Raw genomic sequence first — 24,006 nt, forward strand, 5'->3', positions numbered from 1 at the left:
AACAATTTGGCAATATTATGAAAGCATTAAAAATTTATACTCTTGATTCTGTAGTTGCAGTCCTGGAATCTATCTTCAAGAAATAATCCAAAATTACATAAGATTTATATATAACAACATTCATCTCAGAGCAATTCAAATAGAAAAAAAAAATTTTAATTATTACACTATAAAAAATGCAGTTTAACATAATTTTAAAATATCTGTATAATATTCTAGGAAAATACTTAAGTAATGCCCCAGGAAAAAAGTGAGAACACCAAAAATATGTAATGTTTTTTGAAATTTAGGAAATTTTAATAGAATTTTGTGCTTCTGATTATGTATAGATGTATGTGCAAAGATGTGATTGTAAAACATCTATATCTGCATTTTGAAATTAGGATCCACCTAAAATCAGTGATGCCTTAGATTAAGTGAAATACTATTTATTTATGATACTATTATCATATTATTTTCTTCTTTATAGTTTATTATTTTCAGAAATCTATCATGAATGTATATTACTCTTCCAATTATATTTAGAAAGTAAATAAAAGTAAATAATTGACTGCCTGATTGACCACCTTATGAAAGAAGTGCTAACACAAATGTAAAGAACCAAAATCAAATCGTCAAAGAAAGACTGTATAAAGCAGTGTTAGTAGTCATAGCAGTTGGAAGCCATAGTCATGCATCCAGGAGACGGAGGAGGAGGATTATGAGTGGAATAGTGTCTCCCCAGAAGATGTTAGAGTCCTAACCCCCAGGACCTGTGAATGTGACCTTATTTGGAAATAGGGACTTTGCAGATGATCAAGTTAAGCGGAGGTCATTAGTGTGGGCCCTAACAAATATGATTTAAAAAAAGAAGAAACTTAGACATAGAGACAGACACACACAGGGAAAACGCTGTGTGAAGGGGAAGGCAGAGATCAGGTTGATGCCTCTATAAGCCAAGGAACCCCAAAGACCACCAGAAGCCAGGTGAGAGGCATGGAGCAGTTTCTCCTTCACAGCCCCAGAAGTAACCAACCTTAATTACATAGACTTAACCTCAGATTTCTAGCCTCCAGAACTGTGAGACAATGAATTTCTGTTGTTTAAGCTGCCCAGTTTGTGGCACTTTGTTATAGCAGCCCTAGGAATTACTACAAGGGGCAAGACAAGAGAAAGAGAGGGAGAAGAAAAGAGCAACTCTTTTCAGCCTAGGACACCGAAAGAAAAATAAAAAATGTCTCTCTGGAAGAAAAATTTAAAATGTCTAAAAAGTTCAATATAACATCAAGTTTCCTCAAAACAGTTAATACACATTACCTATATAAGTGTTTTGTTCCTGAGGAAATATCCATCAGTGTAGACCATCCGGAAGACATTGCATTACCTCCTCTGCATTAGAGGCAGAATTCAATGGCAAGAGGCAGGGAAAGTGTTAAGTCAGAGACTGAACTGAGAAACGAAAGGGTGCCAAACCTTTGCAGAGAGCAAGAGAGGATCTGGGATCAAAGCAGGAGTAGTGGCCCTGGCTGGGTAGCTCAGTCGGTTAGAGCGTCATCCAGATACACTAAAGTTTCAGGTTTGATTTGCGGTCAGGGAACATACAAGAATCAACCATTGAATGCATAAATAAGTGAAACAACAAAGTTGATGGCTCTACATTGCCTATCTCTCTGCCTCTCTCTCTCTCTCTTACATACACAGTAGTGTTTTTTTTTTTTAAGTTTTTAAGTCCTGAGTAGCAATAGCATCGTTCTCTTAGCAGCTCCATGGGGAGGTGTCCTGTGAGGCCATGGAATCCTTGGGAAAAGGGTTTTGGATTCATTGTTTATGCTCCCTTGGGAGGACACGTGTTCAACAATGTGGGCAAACGGCCCAAGACAGATGTTTTCTGCCCTTCTCCAGAATTTCTGTGTTTATTTTTTAAGCCAGAATCCTTTTCCTAAGGCAGCATTTTTTAAAGGGAGGTGCATGGACCATGTTCAGTAACATCACTTGGAGTACTTGTTTAAAATTCCCATTTCTGCCCACTCACAACCCCCGACACCAGGATCTCTGGGAGCAGAGCCCAGGATTCTGCTTTTTTCTTTTTTTCCCCCAACTTCCCAGATGATTCTTTTAGAACAATTCTAGCGCTTACCTACCTTCTGTTCCCTGGCTCCCTCTGTTGTCCAAGTTATGGGTTTGTGTGTTTGGTTGGTTAGTTTTATGGGGAATAAATTCTCTACAGTCTACATTTTTCTTGATGCTAAGAAAGGACCTAGAGGCATCTGGAACCCTAACAATGTAATTGAAGTTATAGATCAGGACGTAGAGGTTATGAATTCATCTGGCTGTTTATTATGGGATGTGAGGCTTAGTATTTACATTGTAATGAAAACAAGGCTTAGTCATGTAACAATTGGGGAAAATATGCCACTTTGATAGAGAAAAATATATCTAAATGATCATTATATCAAAAGAATGGTACAGTTCAAAATGAAGATCCAATTATCATAAATTTTTATACAATAAAAATCATAGCATATAAATCCAGAAGACAACTTTAAAAAATGCAAGAGAAGTGGGCAGAAATACAATTACAGTAGGAAACTTTAGCTTACCTTTCAAAATTAATTTTTTAAAAAAGTGCCCTGTCACCAAAATATTTTGAAACTCTCTCAAAATTTGGTCAAGAAAAAAATTCAAATAAAAATTGTAACTAATTTAGGAAATAACAATAATACAATCACATTGCATAAGAAACAGTGAGAGACTTCCAAAGCCAAGATGAAAACTTACAACTTTAAACTTCTTTATTATTGACCAAGTAAGAGTTAAACTTTCAAATCAAGATATATTAGAAGAAAGCAAAAGTAAACCACATGAAAGAAAAAAGAATAAATCAGAAAACAATGAATTAGGGGGAAAATAGAAAAAACAGAGACAGAAAATACACCTGAGATTTGAATCATGGATCAACAACAAATAGACAGTTCATTGGCTAACACAATTTTTAAACAAATTCACATGTGAGAAAAAAATCTATACATATACACAAATATAAAGGGAATTTTAAAAATATTGTAAGAAAGCTGGATGAAAGATTATTTTAATATAAATTTTCAAACTTGTATTAATTATAAATTATATATTAATATAAATGACCAAAAGAGATGGAAAGAACAAAGGAGACCAAATACCACAAAGAGAGAAAATTGTCCAACAGCTATCCTTTAAAAACCACTAAGTCCTGAAAATTTCACAGGGGACATCAATCAACTTCTTTCAAGCTTACAGGGAACAGGATTCCCCCTGCTATTAAAATAGTTCCAAAGTATGAAAAGGAGGATGTTCAAACAGAATTCACAAAGCCAGTGCAACATTGATACCCAAACCTGAAATCAATAACACAGAAAACCACAGAACATTATTTTATGAATGCTATTTAAAAATCCAAAATGAAATAATAGAAATGAAACCCAGTTGTAGATGAAAAGAGAACTGCAACATGATCAAAAGGAAATGACTGCGGAAAGTTAAAGTTCCACATGTTAAAAGAGCAAAGAAGAAAAAATAATTTTTTGCATAGATTTTAAGAAGAAATTTGCAGAACATCCAATACCTATTCAATATACTTTTCTTAATTTTCAGAGATTCTTAATTAGGCAGGATTCTTAATTCTATAAATGAGGTTGGTGAAGAATGTGCGTTTGTATATATGTATGTGTGTGTGTTGAATAAAAAATGCAGGTTCCTGCTTAAAAGTGAAGCATAAGAAGTAGTTGCTTTAAAGTCAGAAGTGTACTGTAAGAGCCCCCAAATCAGAGTCACTTTTTAAAACTGTGATTTAAAATTATGTTTTAAGTACTAACAATTACAATTAGAAAAGAGAAATCAGAGATTAAGAAAAACAACTGGAGAGGTACTTTTAACAAATTTGTGCTAGATAAAAAAGAAATGAATAAAACAATACAAATAAAGGAGTGTTGAAATAGCTATAGCCAAGACTTCAAGTGGGCCCGCGGCCCTGCCTGGTGATTGCACTGCGCGTCCATGAAGTGTTCCTTTCTCCACGATCCACGACATGTATTTCCCAAGCCCTTGCTCCTGCCCCCGTTTAAAACATTCTCCATCCTCCTTGCTTCCATTTCCCCACATGATATTGCATCTTACATTTTACTGAGAATATAAATGCACTCAGAATAGAACTTGCCCTCACTCCCATTAAAACGCACGCATGGTCCACGCCCTCTCTCCAGCCATTGCACTGCGTTCTGCATCCCATTCCCTCTCCTTATTCAAGGACGTTTCTTTATATTCTTCACGGCGTCCTCACACAAACCCAATACTTAAACACACACAAATGCAGAGAGAAGAAGGGTCGCATCTTCTTTCTCAGTTTCCTCATTTTCAGCTCCTTTCGCACAAAATTGTTCCAAAGAGGCATTGGTGGTTGCTGTTCTCTGCTCTCACTTCTCGGTTCCCTTCTTGGTAGGCCCCGACCGCACCTTGTCCCCCCGCCTCCCATCAGTCAGCACAGCCTCGCCTTGCCCAATCCAGTGGCCACTGCTTCTCTCTTGGTCTTTCTTCACGCAAACGATCCGGGCTTTCAAAACAGTTGACCACTTCCTCCGTGAAACACTCTCTCTGCCCAGTGTCTGTGACAAGGTGCTTCTCTGGTCCCTTTCCAGCCTAGTGACACCTTTCCAGGCTCCTCCTGCTTGACACAGTGCTGTGTTTTTGGTCCTTTCCTTTTTACTTTTTAAAAACAGCGTTATGGTCGTGTACTTTACATATCACAAAACTCATTTTAAGTGTACAGTTTGATGATTTTTAGTAAATATACAGAGTTGTGCAGTACTCATCACGATCCAGTTTTAGAACATTTTTCATGCCTCAGTGAGATCCCTCTCCTTTGTGTATAGCTAATTCTTGTCTCCACACTCAGCCTAGGCAACTACTTGTCAACCTTCTCTGTGTATAGAGTGGCTTTTCCTTTTCTCTGTCAGCACGCTCTCTGAGGGTGATTGCATATAAGCGTATGACTTTATATACTGTCATTATGTCCAGGATAACCACATTCATATCAATAGTCCCAGTCCCTCTCCCACACTCCTGACTCACATATCCAATAGCCAGTCAACATCTCTACTTCGATTTTTAATAGGCATTTCAAACACTTGAATGCTGCTTATTTACTCCCCACGGTGTAGTGGCTAAGAGCATAGTCAGACAACTAGGGTTTGAATCTTGGCTTGTCACTTACTAGTTATGTGACCTTAAGCAAGTAACTTAATCTTTCTTTGTTTTAAATAGCTATATTGCATGTATAGCAGAATTATTCTATACCTAAATAGTGATAGCCAGCTTGAGACCATGAATAGAAATGAGCTGAAAGAAATAAGTAAGGGTCTTAGTGACATCCTCGAGCCCCTAAGTTAACCAATCCTGGAGTCTTCTACCTCTCTACTACTTGTTATATGAAAACTGAGATGGCTCTTCAGCAACTCATGGCCCAAAGCCTCCTGATACACAACCTTAGTAATAGCACAGCTACCCCTCCAATTCCCCAGCCCGGCGCTGGGGAGGGTGCGCCATGACTCGCCCTCCCCCTCACATCCCATACCCAACACTGGCCCTTCCAAATATGTATTTTTTCCACCCCCCTAGGTCCGCCCTGATCCCAGCTACCTGTGCCAACGTCATACCCCCCCAACCCCCCGCACGGCTATTCTCTTTGCTCCCTCTTTTGCTCCTCTGTATCACCTTCTTGACAAGTATCCACAGTGATTTTTAACACACACCACTTCCTTGATTAACATTCCTCATTTGTCTTCCCGCTGCGTTTAGAACAAACCCAGGCTCCTCATCGCAGCAAACAAGACCCTGTGTGATTCCGCACCGTCTCACTCTCTGACCCCATCTCTTCCCACTCTTCCCCATGTTCACAAATCTCCAGCCACACGGGCCTTCTTTTCTGTCCTCCGATACAACCACCTCATTCCAGTCCCAGGGTCTTTTCACCCTGCCCAGCCTGCTCGGCTCCAGAGGCTCTCAGTGCTCACATCTTCACTCAGGCCTCAGCTCAGATGCCACCTCGGAGAAACCCCGCGCCCACCCATCTGAAGGAGCGCCACCACAGAGCTTCCCGTGGGCATCGCACACCATTTTATTGCACTCACAGTAGTTATCATTATCTGAATTGGTCCTGTTCATTTACTGATTTACTTGTTTATCTGCCTCTCCCTGTCGAAATAAAAGTTTCATAAGGCACTTGTCTGTTTGGCTTACTCCAGCATTCTAAGAACCTAGAACAGTCCCATACATGAATAGATTCTCAATTCATAACAATTTGAATCAATGTGAGTTGATGGGCACACAACCACAACCAGACCAAGTGGGCTCACCCCCAGGATTTTTGAACTGGAGTTAGAGAAGAGCCCTTCTTCTTGGATGCGGTTATGAGCAGCCTTGGTTCTAGTTTCAGTTAGGAGGGTGTATGACTTGAGAAATTAAAGCCATAATGGGAGAGAAGAAAAAACAATGAATTAGATGAACCCAAGCAGCATTTGTTCCAAGTCCCCTTTGATCTTTACCTTTCCTTTGTGCAGTTACTTGAGGCAAAAAATTCTCTTCCTTGCCTAAAATGAACTGAAGTAGATTTCTGTCACTTGCCACCAAAAGATCCCTAAATACTAAAGAGGATGGCAGGCTTTGGAGAAGGTACCAAGTACCATCTCAAAGGAAGTCCCAAGTCAGGCATTCAGAAGGGGACCCTGGTCAGGAGCCAGGTACCTGGACAGAGGCCCTGCTGTTCCTCCCATTGACACAAAACCAGTGCAAACTGCACTTCAGTGTCTGGAAAAGTAGCAGCAGTAAATTTTCTGAGCATACATGGAGGTGTGATACTCAGATCTGCCTTCAAGTCAGTAAATTCCAAGGAGTGAAGTTAGCTAACAGCCTTTGGCATCCACTGTAGTGTTTGAGGTGAACCCGCATTCCACTTAGAAGGCTCTCAGGCAGTGACCGTGCTTGGCGAGCTACCGAATGTCTGCCAGTTTTGGATTCCTCTATTGCACTTGGTAGCCTAACGCTTACTCAGGGTTGCACACTGTTTGAGATTCTTTTTACCTAATCCTCCTTCTATCCACCTGTCTTTTTCTAGGTGTTTGATCTGCATCACAGTCTGAAGGTTTTCCCTGCCTGTTCCTCCTCCCTTTCTCCTGTAACAGACATTATCCCAATAAAGAGTTTGTGTTTCTGACCTTGTCCTGGCATCTACTTCCGAACCAGACTTGGACTACAAACATCCTTATCTTTTCTACAACTATATAACATCCCAAATTGTGTCACATTACAAAAGTGGTTGAGGTTTTCTCATGCGACGAATAATACTTCAGTGTTTAACATTTCTAGTGAGCAACATCAGGCAGAGCGTGGACTTCAGGTTCCTCGATTTCTATTATTATTGTCAGACTCTCATAAAGTTATTGAGAAGTGAAGAAGTATGAAATGGGATATAAAAGATATACTTAGGATGTTTTAGGAAACATACCCTCAACCTCATTATGATAAGACAGAAAATGCCCTAGGCCTACCACAAAGCTTTCTCTATTAAACATCACAAAGTGTCCCATGTTTTCTCACACTAGTACCCCTTTGAGAATAATTAATGCCACACTTCCAGAAAAGGACATATTTATCCTGAGGCATTTATGTGTGTGTGTGTGTTTGTGTGTGTGTATGTGTGTGTAACATCATCACAAAACTTGTGTCCCATGATAATTTAAAACATTATTCTTATTCAAATAAACACAGATATTATCACAAAATGAAGTTACATTAATTTTTCAAGTCAAATATACGATTCAAAAAATGTTTCATCTTCATCTGACTGATTCCCCCAAAACACATCTCTATTGGCAGAAATTAGCAGGGAGCCTAAGGTCAGCAACCCAATAATGGAAAAGTTGACTCACAAAATCGCAAAGCTTTGAAAGCCTCACAATCAACAGATAAAGATTAACATGATTTTATTTATTCAAAGCAAGCCATCTAAGCTGTAAAAGTGCCCACTCTTCTGGTAATGGGATGAACAGAAAATCAGTTTAGAGATATTGTAAGAAAATTTAGAAATGTGTTGGCAGTTTTTTGTTTGTTTGTTTGTTTTCTTTCGTTTAGATAAAGGAGTTGATTAGTAAGAATTTATTCATTCATTTGACAAATATCTATTGAGCCCCTACTATCTTCCAGGTATTGTTCTATCCCATGAGGTCAGAGCTATAAACTCCTCTGCTCTCATGGAATGTACATTCTAGTGGAGGATACAAACAAACAAATATATAACATAACATCAGGTATGAAAAGTGCTCTAAGAGAAGTAAAACAGGTGGTATGACTGCTGGCAAGTTGCCAGCGTAACTGGGTGGTCAAGGAAGGCCTACCTTAAGAAGCGGAGTGAAAGCATCAGCCCATTTGGGAAGGGAGGGAACCATAAAATGCAACAGGCAAGAAGTGGAAGCATTTGTGGCTGAAGAAACAATGAGGTCGGTGTGGCTAGAACAGAGCGAGCAAGAGAAGAATGGTAAGAGGTGAGCTGAAGAGGCAGAAGGGGCCAGATCAAAGGCCAGGGAGGGGCTTGGAATTTTAAGTATCATGGGAATCCAGTGGAAAGTGTTTACTAGGCCATTGACATAATTTGATTCAGAAAATTCTCAAAAACAAACCGAAGACCATAAGTGGACATTGTGTTGCTCTTGGGCTTTCATGATACTACAAGAAATTGTGGGATCTCTTTAAGATAAGACATGACAAAAAGGAAGGAAGGGGCAGGGGGAGAAATTGAGGCAAGAGAAAGAATATTTTCTCTTTAATAGCTTAGGAATTGGACATGTAATAGAAATAGACAGCCTGGCTGGCGTGGCTCAGTGGATTAAATACTGGCCTGTGAACCAAGGGTTGCAGGTTCAAGTCCCAGACTCTGAATTACCTTTCAGGCCTGCCTTCTACAACTGTGAGGATACCCAAGAATCAAGTGAGAAATAACATATAGTTAATATTAGACATTTTAAAATTTCTTTTCTGATCTTAATAAAAATATCTGTTCACTGCAAGGAATTTGGAAAGTGGAGAAAAGCAGAAAGAAGAAAATGAAACCACTTATACATCACACAGAAAAAAACCCATCAAAAATGTTATGCATGTCCACCGGTCTTTCCTTGAATACATATTTAACAAGATGAGATAGGATAATATTGTTGTAAGTTTTGAGTTCTGTCCTTAACGTTTGAAATACAATCGACTCAATGTGGTGCTCCCTCTGCAAGCCTACAGGAAAGGTGAGAGCAATAGGATATTTCCCAGTTTTTCCAGGAATCAGGACCTTGGAATGGCATGCAAAGTAGACTGTGACAAAACACGTGTGCCCTCTCTTTCCTGCCAGCACCTGAACAATGGAGACCTAGTCTTGAGTGACAGTTTCGGAAAGACTGGACCCTATCCTGTTCTCCAGACCTATGAGTCACTGTCACCTCCGTTCATGCAGGTTATTTAGATCTGAATGTGAGTAAAGCATCCTTGTTGCAGGAGAGGTTTATGAGGGAGGCCAGCCCTTGCAGGGAATTACAGTCCAGCGAGCAGCTGGAGGTCAGCTTCATTCAGGCTAACAGACAAAAAGACTGGGCTCTTTCAGTTCTCAGTGCCTCAGTGTAATGGCCTCATCTCACCCCAAGCATTCATTTCCTTATGGACAGAACCAAAGTTAAATAATCTAATCTCAAAAGAAAAAAAATTGTTCTTTCCCATCTTCCAATTCTTAGAGTCACATCTGGGAACAAGGATGAGGAGAGTGAGGCACTCACCTTGGGCATATAATTTGAAGGGGTGCCAAAAAACTTTAATCAAGAGAAATAATATTTTAGATGATATATAAAAAAATAAAAATTAGTGTAAACAATCTATGATTTTTTTAAATATCAAAATTTTAAATGAAGACAGGATCATTACTGATTTTTTTCTTTCATTTCCTGCTCAAATAAGGTTTGGCAGCGTACTGTTACTGATCTTAGCTGGACTTCCTGAAGTAGAGTTTCTGGGAGTGAGGCCCAGGAATCTGTATTTTATTAAGCTTCCCAGGGGATTCTTACATGTGTCATAATTAGAGAGGTAGTCGAAAGATGATCTCAGTTATAGCCTTCCTTGATAATATTCCAATGACGTAATTACTGGTGATATAGGGGGATGTGTGCCTAAATTTAAATAATAGCCATTTTATGGCAAGGGCAAATAGAAATACACACACACGACACACACACAAAATGACTGGTTGAGGGGAGAAGAACTTTTATTCTAAACTCTTCTTAGATTTGCCTTAAAGCAGCTAACACTGTAACAAGGCTCTGATGCAATAATTTGTCTTTATATTGACTAATCGATCAATACTGATTTATTTATTATTTTAGAGAGAGGTGAAGGGAGGGAGAAAGAGAGCAAGAGAAACTGCCTGCCTCCCGCACACCCTGAACGACAGCCTACCCTGGAACCCAGGCACGTGCCCCGACCAGGAATCAAACTGGCAACCCTTTGATTTCCAGTACAATTCCCAACCCACTGAGCCACACCAGTCGGAGCTCAATTAATATTATTGAGTGTCCGAAGTCCATGCGGCACTGAAAGCTAAATAATACAATTGTGAAGATGTGGCAAGTCAGAGAATTTAAATATAGGCATTCTACCTGGTGAACAACCAATGAACCTATGAAAGGATTTCAGTTCCAACCCAGTCTCTTGCTATCAGAGCCATACTTGGTACTTTATAGCCCTAGGTCTACCAAAATGAAATTTTCCTTATAAATATTTGTTCATTGTCCTGATTCTGTGTTATGCCACCCTAGTCTCCCTCCATGAGCTGAAGGATTAATGCCCTCCAGCTACTGGGAATTTGTCGTCTGCTATCACTCAGCTGTCAGCTCCTCTGAGAACTGCCATGGCAGAAGGGACCCATCTTACCCATGGTCTAATTCCCTTCCAGGAGCAGCCTGCATCCAATGACTGGCTAATACGGGGGCAAAAGGCTTTATGCTTTCACCCCAACTCACTACAACTCAGAAGGCTATCCCAGCTTTAGAACTCCTAGGAGGATCAGCTAAAGCCTTCTCCTTCTTCTCGATCCTGCTTACTTATCTTCCCCTTACTGTTGCTGATCCTGAGAGCACTGCCTAATACATTTCCTAAAGGCAAATCTCCATCCAGGAATTTGCTTTCTGACGAACACAACCTACTTCATTTATGGAACTACCCAACACTGTGCTAATTACAGCTTGAACACTTAACATATGATGAAAGAAATATCACAAGGAAATAAAGGTGATTCAGCCAGTAAGTTTTGCTAATCACCGATAATAAAATGATTGACAATCTTCATTGGAATGTCTATAAAGACATCTCAATATTTTTTCAAGTCATACAATACTGCCATACCCATATGTCTATTCCAGATGACTCTTTAAGTCTTTACAAAGCCCTTGTTAGTTTAAGATTCGAGAGGCCAAAGATTCTAAAATAGGTTTTATCTGAGTTGAGGATCTTCAAACCCTACTTCATGGTGGGCAGATTTACATTTATGAACTTCTCCTCCCCTTATAATCTCATGATCAAAGTAGGAGTTTGAATAGTGACTGAGGAGCATAAACCACCCACTTATTCCAACTTGAATTAAGTTTGAATTGAGATGTGTACAATCAAGCAGGTTTTTCAAGCAGGGTTGTTGTTTTTTTTTATTATTGTTGTTCAAGTACAGTTGTCTCTATTTTCCTGCCACCACTTTTCCCCACCCCACGCTCACTTCTTACCCTGAATACTTCCCCCCAAGCAGTTTTTTTTTTCTGATTCTCTCTATAAGAAATTGTTGTCATGGCTCCCTCTCTTTCTCCCTCCCTTCTCCTCTCTCTGAAAATAAGTACATAATTTTTTTTTTAAAGCCCAGACTGGTGTGACTCAGTGGATTGAGCACTAGCCTGCAAACTGAAGGGTTGCTGGTTCAGTTTCCTGTCAGGGCACTTGCCTGATTTGCAGGCCAGGTCCCTAGCTGGGGGTGTGGGAGAAGCAACCATTGATGTTTCTCTTGCACATCAATGTTTCTCTCCCTTCCTTTCTCTCTCCCTTCTCCTCTCTCTGAAAATAAATAAATAAAATCTTTAAAAAAAAAAAGAATTATCATGGTTGTCGTTGTTCTTACTTGAAGAGTTAAAGGGAGCTCAGAGGAGGTAACACAGAGGAAGTAGGATCTGAGTCAGAAGTAGGGCTTCTCCAACCTAATACGTAACACGCCACAGGTAGGTTACAGAACCAGAGTACCAGAAAGCACTAAAGCTGTAGTCAGAATAGTATCAGACATCAATCTAAGGGTGAGACAAGGAAGAAAATCAAAGAACAAGGAGCCAGGCTGATCCTTGAGAAAATAAGACATTGAACAGAGTCGAGTAACTGGCACAATTTAAGGCACATGGTTCAGAACTAAGCCTGTGAATGGTAAACAGGTGCTGGAGCTCCTTCTCTCAGGTAGCTTGGCACGCACAGCAGGGATCAGTGTGGCAATTTCATCTCTGCCCTGGACAATCCCTTTTCTATGTACCCGTCTCCTCAAAATCTCACACATTAAAGATGACAGTGGAGACTGGCAGGTGGAGAATGTCATAGCAAAGAGAGGGTCAGAGGTCTGCTTAAAGATCTAACCCTAATCGCACATGCATTCGTGCTTCACATGTATTTTCTCATACAGGAAGAATCAATAGCTCTCCCACACACACCGCATTCTAGGGCACCGTATGATCACACAGGAGCGCCCTCCTAACACAGGTGGGCGCAGTGCACCAGAGAACAGGTGGTAGGGAAGAGCGTTGTTCTCCTTCTGCTGGGGTGGAAGCATCAGGGCGAGAGCTCTGCACAAAAACCCTGCTTCATCCTCTGACTGGGGCTGACAGAATGAGGCAAATACAAAGCTAAATTTCCTTAGTGTGGATTAGCGTCTTTCCTATTATTTCCGATGAGATCATAGCTGGAGAAGCAAGGGTGTGACTCACCCAGAACAGAAGCGTTGTGACCAAGGTTGGTGAGTTTGTTGTTTTTTGTACTGTGTCAGGTTCGGAAAGGCATTTTTAACCTTCATTTTGAGATACCACCGATGAGCCCCAAATATTGTAACATGTGATTAAAAATTTTCAAGATAAAATTGCTCTTTTTTTAATTTAAAAATACCTCTATAGGCTACTTGGGAGTTTTTGAAAAAGGAGTCATGTTTAGCCTGGGTAATAAACCCAAAATATGCCAGTACCTGCAGTTTCTCCCACAGTTCACTCCTTATCATTCTGGATTCCCGAAAGATTAATCATAACTGGCCTAAAGTTTCCAAAGTCGGGGTAAATCCTTTTCCTAAGTGACAGCTAAAAAACAAATGCTGTATCACACCCCATCTAAAGTAAAGCTAAAAGTAAACTCAAAAAGAAATGTCAGCTAATATGTTCTGTGACCTGAAGCAACAGCTTTCCCCTCTCCGGTCTCAGTGTGCTAATTTACCTGTAAATCCAGAAGCCTGTGATCTCTAACAACTGGCTCAAAAATTACCTGATTGTACCAAACCCCGCCCCCAGCTACCTGGAGATTTTACGATTTAGGAGCCTGGCTCCTCCCAGTTCTTCCTTCTCTTTTAATCCTTGATTAAATAGCTTCCCCTCTAATGGCTTTGGCAGGGGAAGCAGCACCTTCTGTGTCCTGCTAGAAACTGTGCTCCCCAGCATGAGAGGCGCCCCGCTCCTCGTGGCCCGGGTGGCAAGCCTTCACCTCTGCCTTCTGCTTCTGCTCTCCTTCTGGCTGGACCGAGGTGTGGCCCCTAAGGAGCTCAAGTTTGTGGCACTGGTGAGTGGAATTTTCACATTGCTTTTCTCTTAAAACTGTGACCAGCAGGGTCTGAAAACTAAATGCCTCTTCATTTTACCCTTGTGTTGTCTCGGGAAGACCAAACTCAGAGAGTGAGTAATCAAGTTTCACAAGTTCCTCGTAGTGAAGATTTAACGTGTCCTGACACAAAGGTGTTTAGTTTGGTTATTTTTGCCTCTGCCGGTGTTGTTTATTTATCCACTTCCTTTACCACTGCCTTGAACGCAGATTCCTTTTGACAGCTGCCCAGTCCAGGAGAAGCCTTAGCTGGTGCTGTTTAGTACCAGGAGCTTCATGCAGTTTAACAATTATTTGTTTGCAAACCAAAACACAGTCATTTCAGAATTAAGTAACCCGTCTGTTATCAAGAAATTGAAAAGTGTATTTGTAAACAGTGTTTGAAGCATAAAAGTGAAACTAAACTCAACTGTTCTAAGATGACTTCCTGATACATAGATTTGGTTGACCATTAAAAATCATGTTTTTCCCCACCCATACGTGTGACAGTTATAAAAAACCAGTGGGGGGCTACCTAATGCATGATGTCAGAAGAACTTATACTGTTGGCATGGTTTTAAAAGTAGAGTTTGCAAAGTAAAGGAGATTTACAGCTTTACATATCTCTTGGTTTCTCTCTGTGCCTTTAATTTTCTCTGTATCTCTATTTCTCCTTTATCTGTTTCACTTATTGTCTCTCTCTGCCTCTGACCCTTTTCTTGTCTTTCATAGGCTCTCTTGATCTCTTTCTCTGCCTCACATTTATTTTTTTATTTGATCATGAAAGTATGCTAGTAAATAAGTATATTTTCTTTCTAAGAGTGCTCATAATTTCCTTTGTAATAATTCTATTTTTATAATTTACTTAAAAATTAAACATGAAGTTCCTATTTTGTCAGCTTAGTGTAGTCAGGACTTCTTTTCCTTCCACAAAAAAGTTTCATAACCATGTGTTTATGCAAATCATAATTCTTAGCCCAGTAAATCTTTACTAGGTCATGAGTCAACAATGAGAAAGAACCAGAGAAATATATCATCGATTTATTTACAAATGATTCACAAGTTGTCAGACTTCTGTGCTGAAAAAGCTCTATAATATTGTGTACCTTCCCTGGGAAGTCAGACTTTTAGTTATATAGGGAAATCTAGGCAAGTTAGACTTCTAGTCCTTGGTAAGTTAGGCATGGGTTCCTTGCCAATGTATGCATTAAGCAACTGCAGAGACTCTGCTGAAATTCCCCTGCCAACAGTGTAAACCTAAGACAAGCCGGTTGAGTAGGAATCCTCTTTGAGCTATTATAGTAAACTCTCCGTTAATTGCATGTATTGGAGTCTCTTCCCCACGCTCTAGCCCAGCCCAGGCTAATTCCTTTGACCACCAAACTCTTGTGGGTTTCCTTTCTTCCTCTCCACTCTTGGTTAACAGCTGTTTATGGAGTCCAAGTTAATCCTTCCCTAAGAAAAACCTTACAAAGGTAGTTCACTTGGAGCTAAGAAAAATTAGCAATTATCACACAATGCCAATGTTAAAAATTTTTCCTACCACAGCTTCCTTCCATTAATGGTAGATGAAGGGCAACTTAATACACTTGTCTTGGTCCTTACAAAACAACTTCTATCCAAGGACTAAGTTAGAAGATATCCCTTTCTTCTTTCTATTGATTATAGCAAATACTCTGTTATAAATGATTCGATTATATACCCAGGGAAATCTTTAGAAAATTATCAGGAGAATCAGAATAAAAGAAAGGTGCCTTGGACTACAGTGGTAATATTAACAACAATAGCCAGTAGTTTATTGAGTGCTTACAAAGTGCCAGGCACTGTTTTGAGAGTTCAATGTAGACTACATCACATAATCCTCCCAACAATCCTATAAAGTAGTATTGCCAGGAGAACACAAAATTCCCAGTTAAATTTCAATTTCAGATAAACAACAAATAATTTTTAGTGTACGTGTGTAATATTTGGGCATCCTGTCTTTTTGTTTGCTAACTGGCAACCACCCTATAAGGTTCTTGTAAAAACTTTATTATCCCTATTTTATAGGTGAAAAAAAAAAAAAGACCCAAAGAGGTTAAGCAACTTGCCTGTGGTCACAGAGCCAAGATTTGGGTCCAGGCTGTGTGATTCCAGAGGCCATGCCCTTAACCACTGTTGTGTGTGTGAAGCCCAGCACATGGAGCCCAGAGCTCCCCTTGGAGGTTTGGTGTGTTAGCCTGACTCATAATCAGCAAGTGGTTTTCTTGCTTTTCCTCTGTGATCCAAAATAAATAAATCTCCCCTGATGCTGAAAAGCTGTTCTTGGCAGAAAAAGCAGAAAACTGTCCTTGGTTCTCATTCTGTCTTATACACAGAGTCCCCACATGCTCTGTTAAACAGGTTCATCAAGGTATTTCCCACAGAATGCTAGTTGGATGAGTCATTAATAGATGTTGCTTGGTAAAATGAGTTTCAATAGCAAATCAGTTTTAGGAATTGAACATGGTTTAAACTGTGTTTAAAGGTCTCTTAAATGCAGGACCCCTCACATTCTTTAATATTCTAATACGTCCTGTGGCTTTCAAAAAAAGGATTTAGTACATTGCATTTCCTGAATTTTTATTTCCAGAGAGTAGGAAACCCTTAGAGAATTGCTACTTTAAAATTTATATAGAGAGAATAAGTATGGTGAATCTCAACGTACCCATCAATCCACTTTAGTAATTATCACTCATGGCCAGTCTTGCTTCAATTCCATTTCCCACCCACTCCTACTATTATCCCATAGTACATATTCCATCCACAAATAGGGAGGTGCCATTTGAAAGCATTCTTTCTCCCCTAAGCGAGGGAAATACCACAAGTTCAGCTGACCTCAAACAGAGAGAAAAACTCCTTCTCATTCCACCCAGGTTTTACAAAGGAAGGTGGTGAATCACACAGCATATGCTTTTCTCAGTCTTCATGGTTAAACTTACAGAAGTCTTACTCAAGTCATAGAATATCCTCCATTGAAATAGCCTCCCAATCTTAAGCACATCCTCTCCACACTGGGACGGGTAACTTCCACATTGTGGTTAGGCAAATTCAGATGACGCTAGCCATCACACATTTCTAGGAAGAGCAGACTTCATGGGGTTGCCTCACTGCTCCTGGAAAGTAAAAATGGCAAGTTACTTCTCAGGCTGCCAGCCCAATACTGTTCTAAATTTTCTAATGTATGTGCTAAAATAAAAGTTGAAAGCCATACCTAGGAAAACATTACACTTTCATTAATTTAAGTTCTGGCATCACTTACCGGGTATGAGACCATGGACATGTCTCTTAATCCAAATGAGTCTCAAGTTCTCCAAAGTTAAAGTTGGGGATAATGACCGCAACTATGCTTCTTACTTCTCAGAGTTGTCTTTAGGTTCAAATGACATGCTATCCATATGAAAGTGTGAACCATAATACAAATGTAAAGTGACACTTTAAGTCATGAGTCTGAAACAGAAGATTTCCAACTTTTTGGATAAAATCTAGCCAGTCCTTAATTATTATTTTTTAATTGTGGTAAAATACACAGAACATAAAATTTTCCTATCTTAACCATTTTAAGTGTATAGTTTAGTGGCATTAGGTGTGTTCACATTGCTGCCCTATTATTAAAATCACCAATTCCAGAACTCTTTTTGTCTTGCAAAACTGAAACTCCATTTCCATTAAACAGTAACTTCCCATTCTCCCCTTTTCCCAGCCCCTGGCAACCTTTCTGACTATGCATCTGACTAGTCTGTACACCTCATGTAAGAGAAATTGTATAGTATTTGTCCTTTGGGAGCTGACTTATTTTACTTAGCCTAATATCCTTGAGGTTCTAGATAATCCTTTATTATTTTTGAGCTTATAAATTTCATAAAATACAAATTTTATTATTTTCAAGTTTATAAAATTAATAAACTTAGTTGAGCACATCTATAACTTAAAGGAAGGAAAGAGAAGAGAACAGAACAGAAGGTATTAGAGAATTACCTAGACTAATTATTTCACTTGTTTGTACTCGAGCCTTCCCCACCTATAAACTCTCATGTACTTTCTCTTGGGGGTGACTTGAAGTGTGGCTCAAGGAGGAAGAAAGCTGGGGCAGATGACAGAGAGAGGATGCTGCCCCTTCAGGGAAAGCACAGTGAGGGTCAGAGAGTGGTAGAGTTGGAAAATAGAGGTAGAATCCCTGTGAGTTGAATGGGAATATAAGGAAGAAAGAGAAACCAAAGTGACCCTGAGTTTTCTGATTTTGGTTGCCAGAAAGATGATGATATCAGAGAGATAGGGTACATACAAGACCTTAAGCGTCATGTACCTGGAGGAACTGGAACCAATCCAAGATTAATTTATTCATTAAAACAAGTAGTGTATTTGTGTGTACTTACTATGTGCCTGCACTGTTTGAGGGATAGAGCAGTGCCCATGATAGCAAGGATTCTGCTTTCAAGGAGTTTATGGGGAGAGGAGACACCAGATACAAACACAATTCAAAACAAAAAAAAAACCCAACAAGAAAGATCATGGGTAATATTAGGACTAGGTGATAAGAAAGAGATGGAGCAGGAATTACTTTATAACTGGTGGTCAAAGGAGATGTCTCTGCAGAGGTTTCCTTTTTCAGGACAGATCTGAATTTAGTGACCAAGCGTGTGAGCACATCGGGGAAAGAAGCAGAAACAGGACATCCAGGCCCTAAGGCTGGAACAAACTTAATGTATTGGATGGACCAGCTGGAGGGCTCGGCGGCTAAGCATGTTTCGCAAGAATATAAGGTCAGAACATTGTGGTGTCAGGGCCAAATCAGGTAGGACCTCGTGAGCCAGTGTAAGGACTTAGAATTTTATGCAAAGAGCATTAGGAAATGATACAGTGTCTGAGAGTGAGAGGGTATAAATGAAACAAGACTGACCACATGCGAGTTGACAGTTGTTGGAGCAAGTGGTGGACTCATAGGGAGGGGCTCTACTTTTGTATATGGCCTTACAATTTTCTCCCAAATAAATTTTAATGGAATGAGAGGATTCTAAGCAATCAAGTAACATATTCTGATTGACAGTTTTTTAAAAAGCACTTGACCGCTGCATGGAGAGAGGGACGGGCATGGTGTCCCCCAGTGTATGCATCAGGGTCCCCACATCCTAATGCAACTCAACAAAGCTGGTTAGCAGACTCCATGGAGCAGGATCATTTATCGTGGTAGCAAACCATGGTTCTTTAAAAAAAGTTGTCTGTGATTTTAAATGGTGAAATGAATGTGATGTGGTGGGGAAAACAGTAGACTGGCAATCAGGAGAATTCGGAGATCTGGACAGCTTACTTGAGCTCTTTGAACCTCAGTTTCCTTATTTGTTTAGTACAGCAATAGTGTGACTTGTCCTCACAGAGAATGTAAAAATTAAAAGAGATAGCAGGAGAAAGGACTATACAAATCCATGGAGGGTTGCACAAACATAATGGGTTATTACTATCTTGAATGCCTTCCTATTGTAAGTACCACTAGTACTGCAAATAGACCGATTGTTAATGATGTATTTTTAGGTTTCTAAAGGATTGAATAGAGTAAGATTGCTGGGCTGAGAAAACAAGCTATAAATTTGGCAGAGCAGCAGTTAAGAAGATTGCCCTATGTGCCATTAAGGGGCATGTAGGAGACAGTGGCCACTTAATTTGGAGGTTTGGATTCATGGGCAATAAAGACCCCAGATCAAAATAAGAATAACTGAGTACTTTATTAAGAGAAAGCAAAGTGAAAGCCAGAATCAAGAGCAGACACCACCAGATGGGAACTCACCAACATCTGAACACAAATGTTGGGGGATCCCGGAGACAGCATTTGGGGTCCCACTGGGAAAAGTTCCAAGCAACATGTCCTCCTCTCGGGTGGGATTCCACAGTCTCGCTTTGGGGCTATACTTAGTTTTTAGACAATGGTGACTATATGTCAAGGGCCTTGCATGACTCAGTTAACTAATAGGTCCTTCCGGGAGAAGGGCCAGTTCTCCCTGAAGGAACAGCCATACCATCAAAAGTTGAACATTAACAGTACTGGTCTCCCTGGAAGAAGGGCCCATTCTCCCTGGAGAGAGCACATCAACATTTTATTCTTACCCAGCCAAGATGGAGGCATAGGTAGAAACACTTTCCCTCCTTGCACAACCAAAAATAACCAGAACTGCCAGAAAATCTAACTGAATGGAAGTCCGACAACCAAGGAGTTAAAGGGAAAACATTCCTCCAGACCAGTAGGAGGGGCTGAGATGGGCAGCAGGGGGCAGAGAGGCCGCAAGGCAAGACTGCAGCTGGAGGAGGCAAGGCGGCAGCTGGAGGACTGGGCAGGTGAGGCGGCAGCTAGCAGACCGGGCAGTCTCACGTTTGTGTGTGGAGAAACCGGAGGAACAGCTGGGAAGTGAGACAGACCATGCAACCCAGTGTTCCAGTGTGGGAAAAGAAAGCCTTAAAACCTCTGGAGGTAAGAAAAAAACTGTAGGGGTTGCGGCGGCAGGAGAAACTCCCAGCCTCACGGGAGAGTCCAGTGGAGAGACCCACGGGGTCCTAGAACATACACAAATCCACCCACCTGAGAATCAGCACCAGAAGGGCCCAATTTGTTTGTGGGTAGAGGGGAAGTGATTGAAAGCTGGCTGAGAGCTGAGCAAGTGGCACTGTTCCCTCTCAGATCCCTCCCCTACATACAATGTTATAACACAGTGACGTGGGTTGCCCTGCCCTGGTGAATATCTAAGGTTCAGCCCCTTACAGCATAACATGTGCGCTGAGACAAAGAAATATGGCCCAAATGAAAGAACAGATCAAAGACCCCAAAATAGAACTAAGCTGATGAACAGATAGCCAACCTATCAGATGCACAGTTCAAAACACTGGTAATCTGGATGCTCACTAAATTGGCTGAGTATGGTCACAAAATGGAGAAAAAAGCAGAGGCTATGCAAAGTGAAATAAAGGAAAATATAGAGGAAACCAACAGTAAAAGGAAGGAAACCAGGACTGAGATCAATGATTGGGAGCAGAAAGAAGGGATAAACATAGAGGAAGAGCAAGAAATTGAAAACTTATTTGAAAAAATAATGAAGGAGAACTTCCCCAATCTGACAAAGGAAATAGCCTTCCAAGAGATCCAGGAAGCTCAGATAGTCCCAAAGAAGTTGGACCCAAGAAAGCACACACCGAGGCACTTCATAATTAAGTTACCCAAGATTAAAGATAAGGAGAGAATCTTAAAAGCAGCAAGAGAAGAGGAGACAGCAACCTATGAAGGAGTTCCCATAAGACTATCAGCTGATTTCTCAAAACAAACTTTGCAGGCAAGAGGGGGCTGGCAAGAAGTTTTCAAAATTATGAAAAGCAAGGGCCCACATCCAAGATGATTCTATCCAGCAAAGCTATCATTTAGAATGGGAGGGCAAATAAAAGTGCTTCCCGATGAGGTAAAGTTAAAGGAGTTCATCATCACCAAGCCCTTATTATATGAAATGTTAAAGGGACCTACCTAAGAAAAAGAAGATAAAAAACTATGAACAGTAAAACAGAGGAAGAATGGGGGAAAACGTACAAGGAATAAGAAGCATAAATAGTCGGTACAAAATAGGCAGGGGAAGGTTAAGAATAGTATAGGAAATTGAGAAGCCAAAGAATTTATATGTACATGAACTAAGGTAGGCTGGAGTGGGGGGAGGAATGTTGAGGTGGGATGGGGTGGTGTAGGGTAGAGGGGAATAAAGGGGAGGAAAAAATGGGACAACTTTAATAGCATAATCAATAAAATTATATTAAGAAAACATTTTATTCTCACAATAAAAGTCATGACTTGGGCATAAACAGGAAGGTTTCTTAACGTCCCTTTAACTGGTCACCCTACCACAGACTTAAAGAGCACCTAGGCAGAGTCCAAAGGCTTCAGCTGAACTGGCAAAACTCCAGAAGCTCAAGAATGCCACCTGTGTGTGTGGCACATGCACACACAATTTGATTTCCAACACCGGATTTGGAAGATGGTTTATTAAGTGTTTCTGGGCAACACTCCTTCCCGAGAGTTCAGAGCATGTTAGAGCCACTACCTCGGAAACCTTTCAAACCTACTGAAAAGTAGAAGAGCGCATTTCTGACCTATAAGAACAGAGTCTGAAAGCTCACCCATGTCTCATGATTATATTTCAGTGCTCTGCTCTTTTAAACACACTCTTCTAAAGGGACCACACTTGTTTTTCTCCCCAGACCATTCTGTCATTTAGCTACAGAACCTCAGCTTTGTATTTATAAATAATGTTTGAGGTTTACATCAAGGTTTTTGTTTCTTCTAATGTACTACCGTCACACACAACTTCCAAACTTAGAAGAAAAGAGTAGAGTTTAGAAAGAAGCCCCATATCCCAGATCATGCACATTTTAAGTGATGCAGTGCTGATGGGTATGTTTGACCATAACGAGCCTCTCACTTGAGGTTAAGAACGCTGGCGTTGGAGACGCAGCCTGTGCTGGGAGCTCTGCTCTACCCCTTACACGTGGTGTGACTTTGGGCAGGTCACTTAACTAAGGTCAATTTCCTCATTTGTGAAATGAAAATAACACCTGCTTTATAAAGTTGATGAGAGGATTAAATGTGTAAAAAGCACGTAGCACAGTTTCTAGGGTGAAGTAGGAATTCAAAAAATACCGAGGTACTGTTGTTCTGGTTATAGGCGGGTAGGAAACATAGATCATCTCATCAGACTTCTTGTCAATAATTCAGTGGCTCCCAGCTGGGGGTAATTTTTCCCCCAGAGGGCATTAGGCAATGTCTGGAGACTTTTTTGATTGTCACAGATGGGGAATGCTACTGGCATCTAGTAGGCAGGAGCCAGGGATATAAAATGCTGAACATCCTACAATGCACAGGACAGCCTCTCAGGAGGAATTATCCAACCCAAATGTCAACAGTAGTGAGGCTGAGAAACCCTAGAAACTAAGCAATGTGAGGTTTATAATCTATTGAAACCATATAACAACTTGAGTTACTCAGATCTGGGGAAGTACTTTGCACATACTATTTTGGGATCTGAAAATTTGAAGTTTCCATTGTGAAGGAGAAGCCCTAATGGTTAGTCTTAGTAATCTCTGGACACGACCAAGTCACGCTTAGTGACAAATAACTGTAGGTTCTCATCAGAGAATATGCAACATTTCCTCCTGCCATGCGGATAACATTTGTGACAGTAATTTCTCACCTGACCAAAATATTTTCTTAAGACCCACTGTACCATTAACCCTCTGTTCTGCAGCCTATTGTACTGAGAGATTTTAGTTTAGGGAAGTGATTTTCAACATTTTTCATCTTGTGGCACACAATAAATTACTAAAATTCTGCAGCACACTAAAAATATATTGTATTTTTTGCCAATCTGACAAAAATAGATATCATTTTTGATTTATTCACACTGGATGGCTATTAAGGTGATGGCTGTTGTCATTTTTTTATTTGACAGTCTAAGGAAAAGAGGTCAGTGCCACTGGCTAAAGAGTCAGGTATCATTGGTTTAGGGGCCAGAAGATCAGTTTTCTTCAGACACCAGAGACACAGCCCAGGTCTTAGAATCCTCACTCGCTGTCCTGGAATCCCATCTCAAAGATGGCTCAAGTTTTCAGATTGTTCCTTATTCAGCATCTGCTGAACTATTTTATAGAATTTCAAAGGAGCAGCCTCCTGACTTTCTTTTCAATGGAGCATCTTAGTTAAGTAGTATAAGTGAAAAGTGCAGGGAATCTCACATAATGCAATTAAATGTGTTTGCTGACATCAGTGTAGACTTCATCTTGTACTTCTTGCTTACTTTTCTTTCCGTATCGTTTGCTTATGAAATAGCTTCGTGTTTGACTTGGTATACTGCCCAGAAAGTATAGTCAAAGAGCCAAGGTTTCAAAAGTTCAGGCTCCTCTCCCCGAAGAGTAACATGGGCAATCAAAAGAGCATTTCATGTGTACATATCCAAAGTATGTTCTTAAAGTATTAAGAATTCACTTTTCTCTTCTCCTCACCCCAATTTCTTTACCCCCAGCTTCCTAAAAACTCATAAACCATTGGCTCAAACTGGTTGCAAATTCTTGTAGCATTTAATA

At 40.3% G+C, this 24,006-nt stretch overlaps 1 protein-coding gene across 2 annotated transcripts in view; it reads left to right on the plus strand.

Annotated features, from left to right (window-relative positions):
- Positions 1-13,684: 13,684 nt before the first annotated feature.
- The window catches only part of ACP3 (acid phosphatase 3), a 41,791-nt gene continuing 31,469 nt past the window's right edge, over positions 13,685-24,006 (plus strand). For both annotated transcript variants that reach the window (XM_054594865.1, XM_054594866.1), the window contains exon 1: positions 13,685-13,869. In XM_054594865.1, coding sequence (XP_054450840.1) covers positions 13,750-13,869 — 120 coding nt within the window. In that variant the 5' untranslated portion in view covers positions 13,685-13,749. The remainder of the gene's footprint in view (positions 13,870-24,006) is intronic.

This window comes from Pteronotus mesoamericanus, unplaced genomic scaffold, assembly GCF_021234165.1.
Source record: "Pteronotus mesoamericanus isolate MK-2021 breed Mesoamerican mustached bat unplaced genomic scaffold, CSHL_Meso_final scaffold_54, whole genome shotgun sequence".
NCBI classification, from domain to species: domain Eukaryota; kingdom Metazoa; phylum Chordata; class Mammalia; order Chiroptera; family Mormoopidae; genus Pteronotus; species Pteronotus mesoamericanus.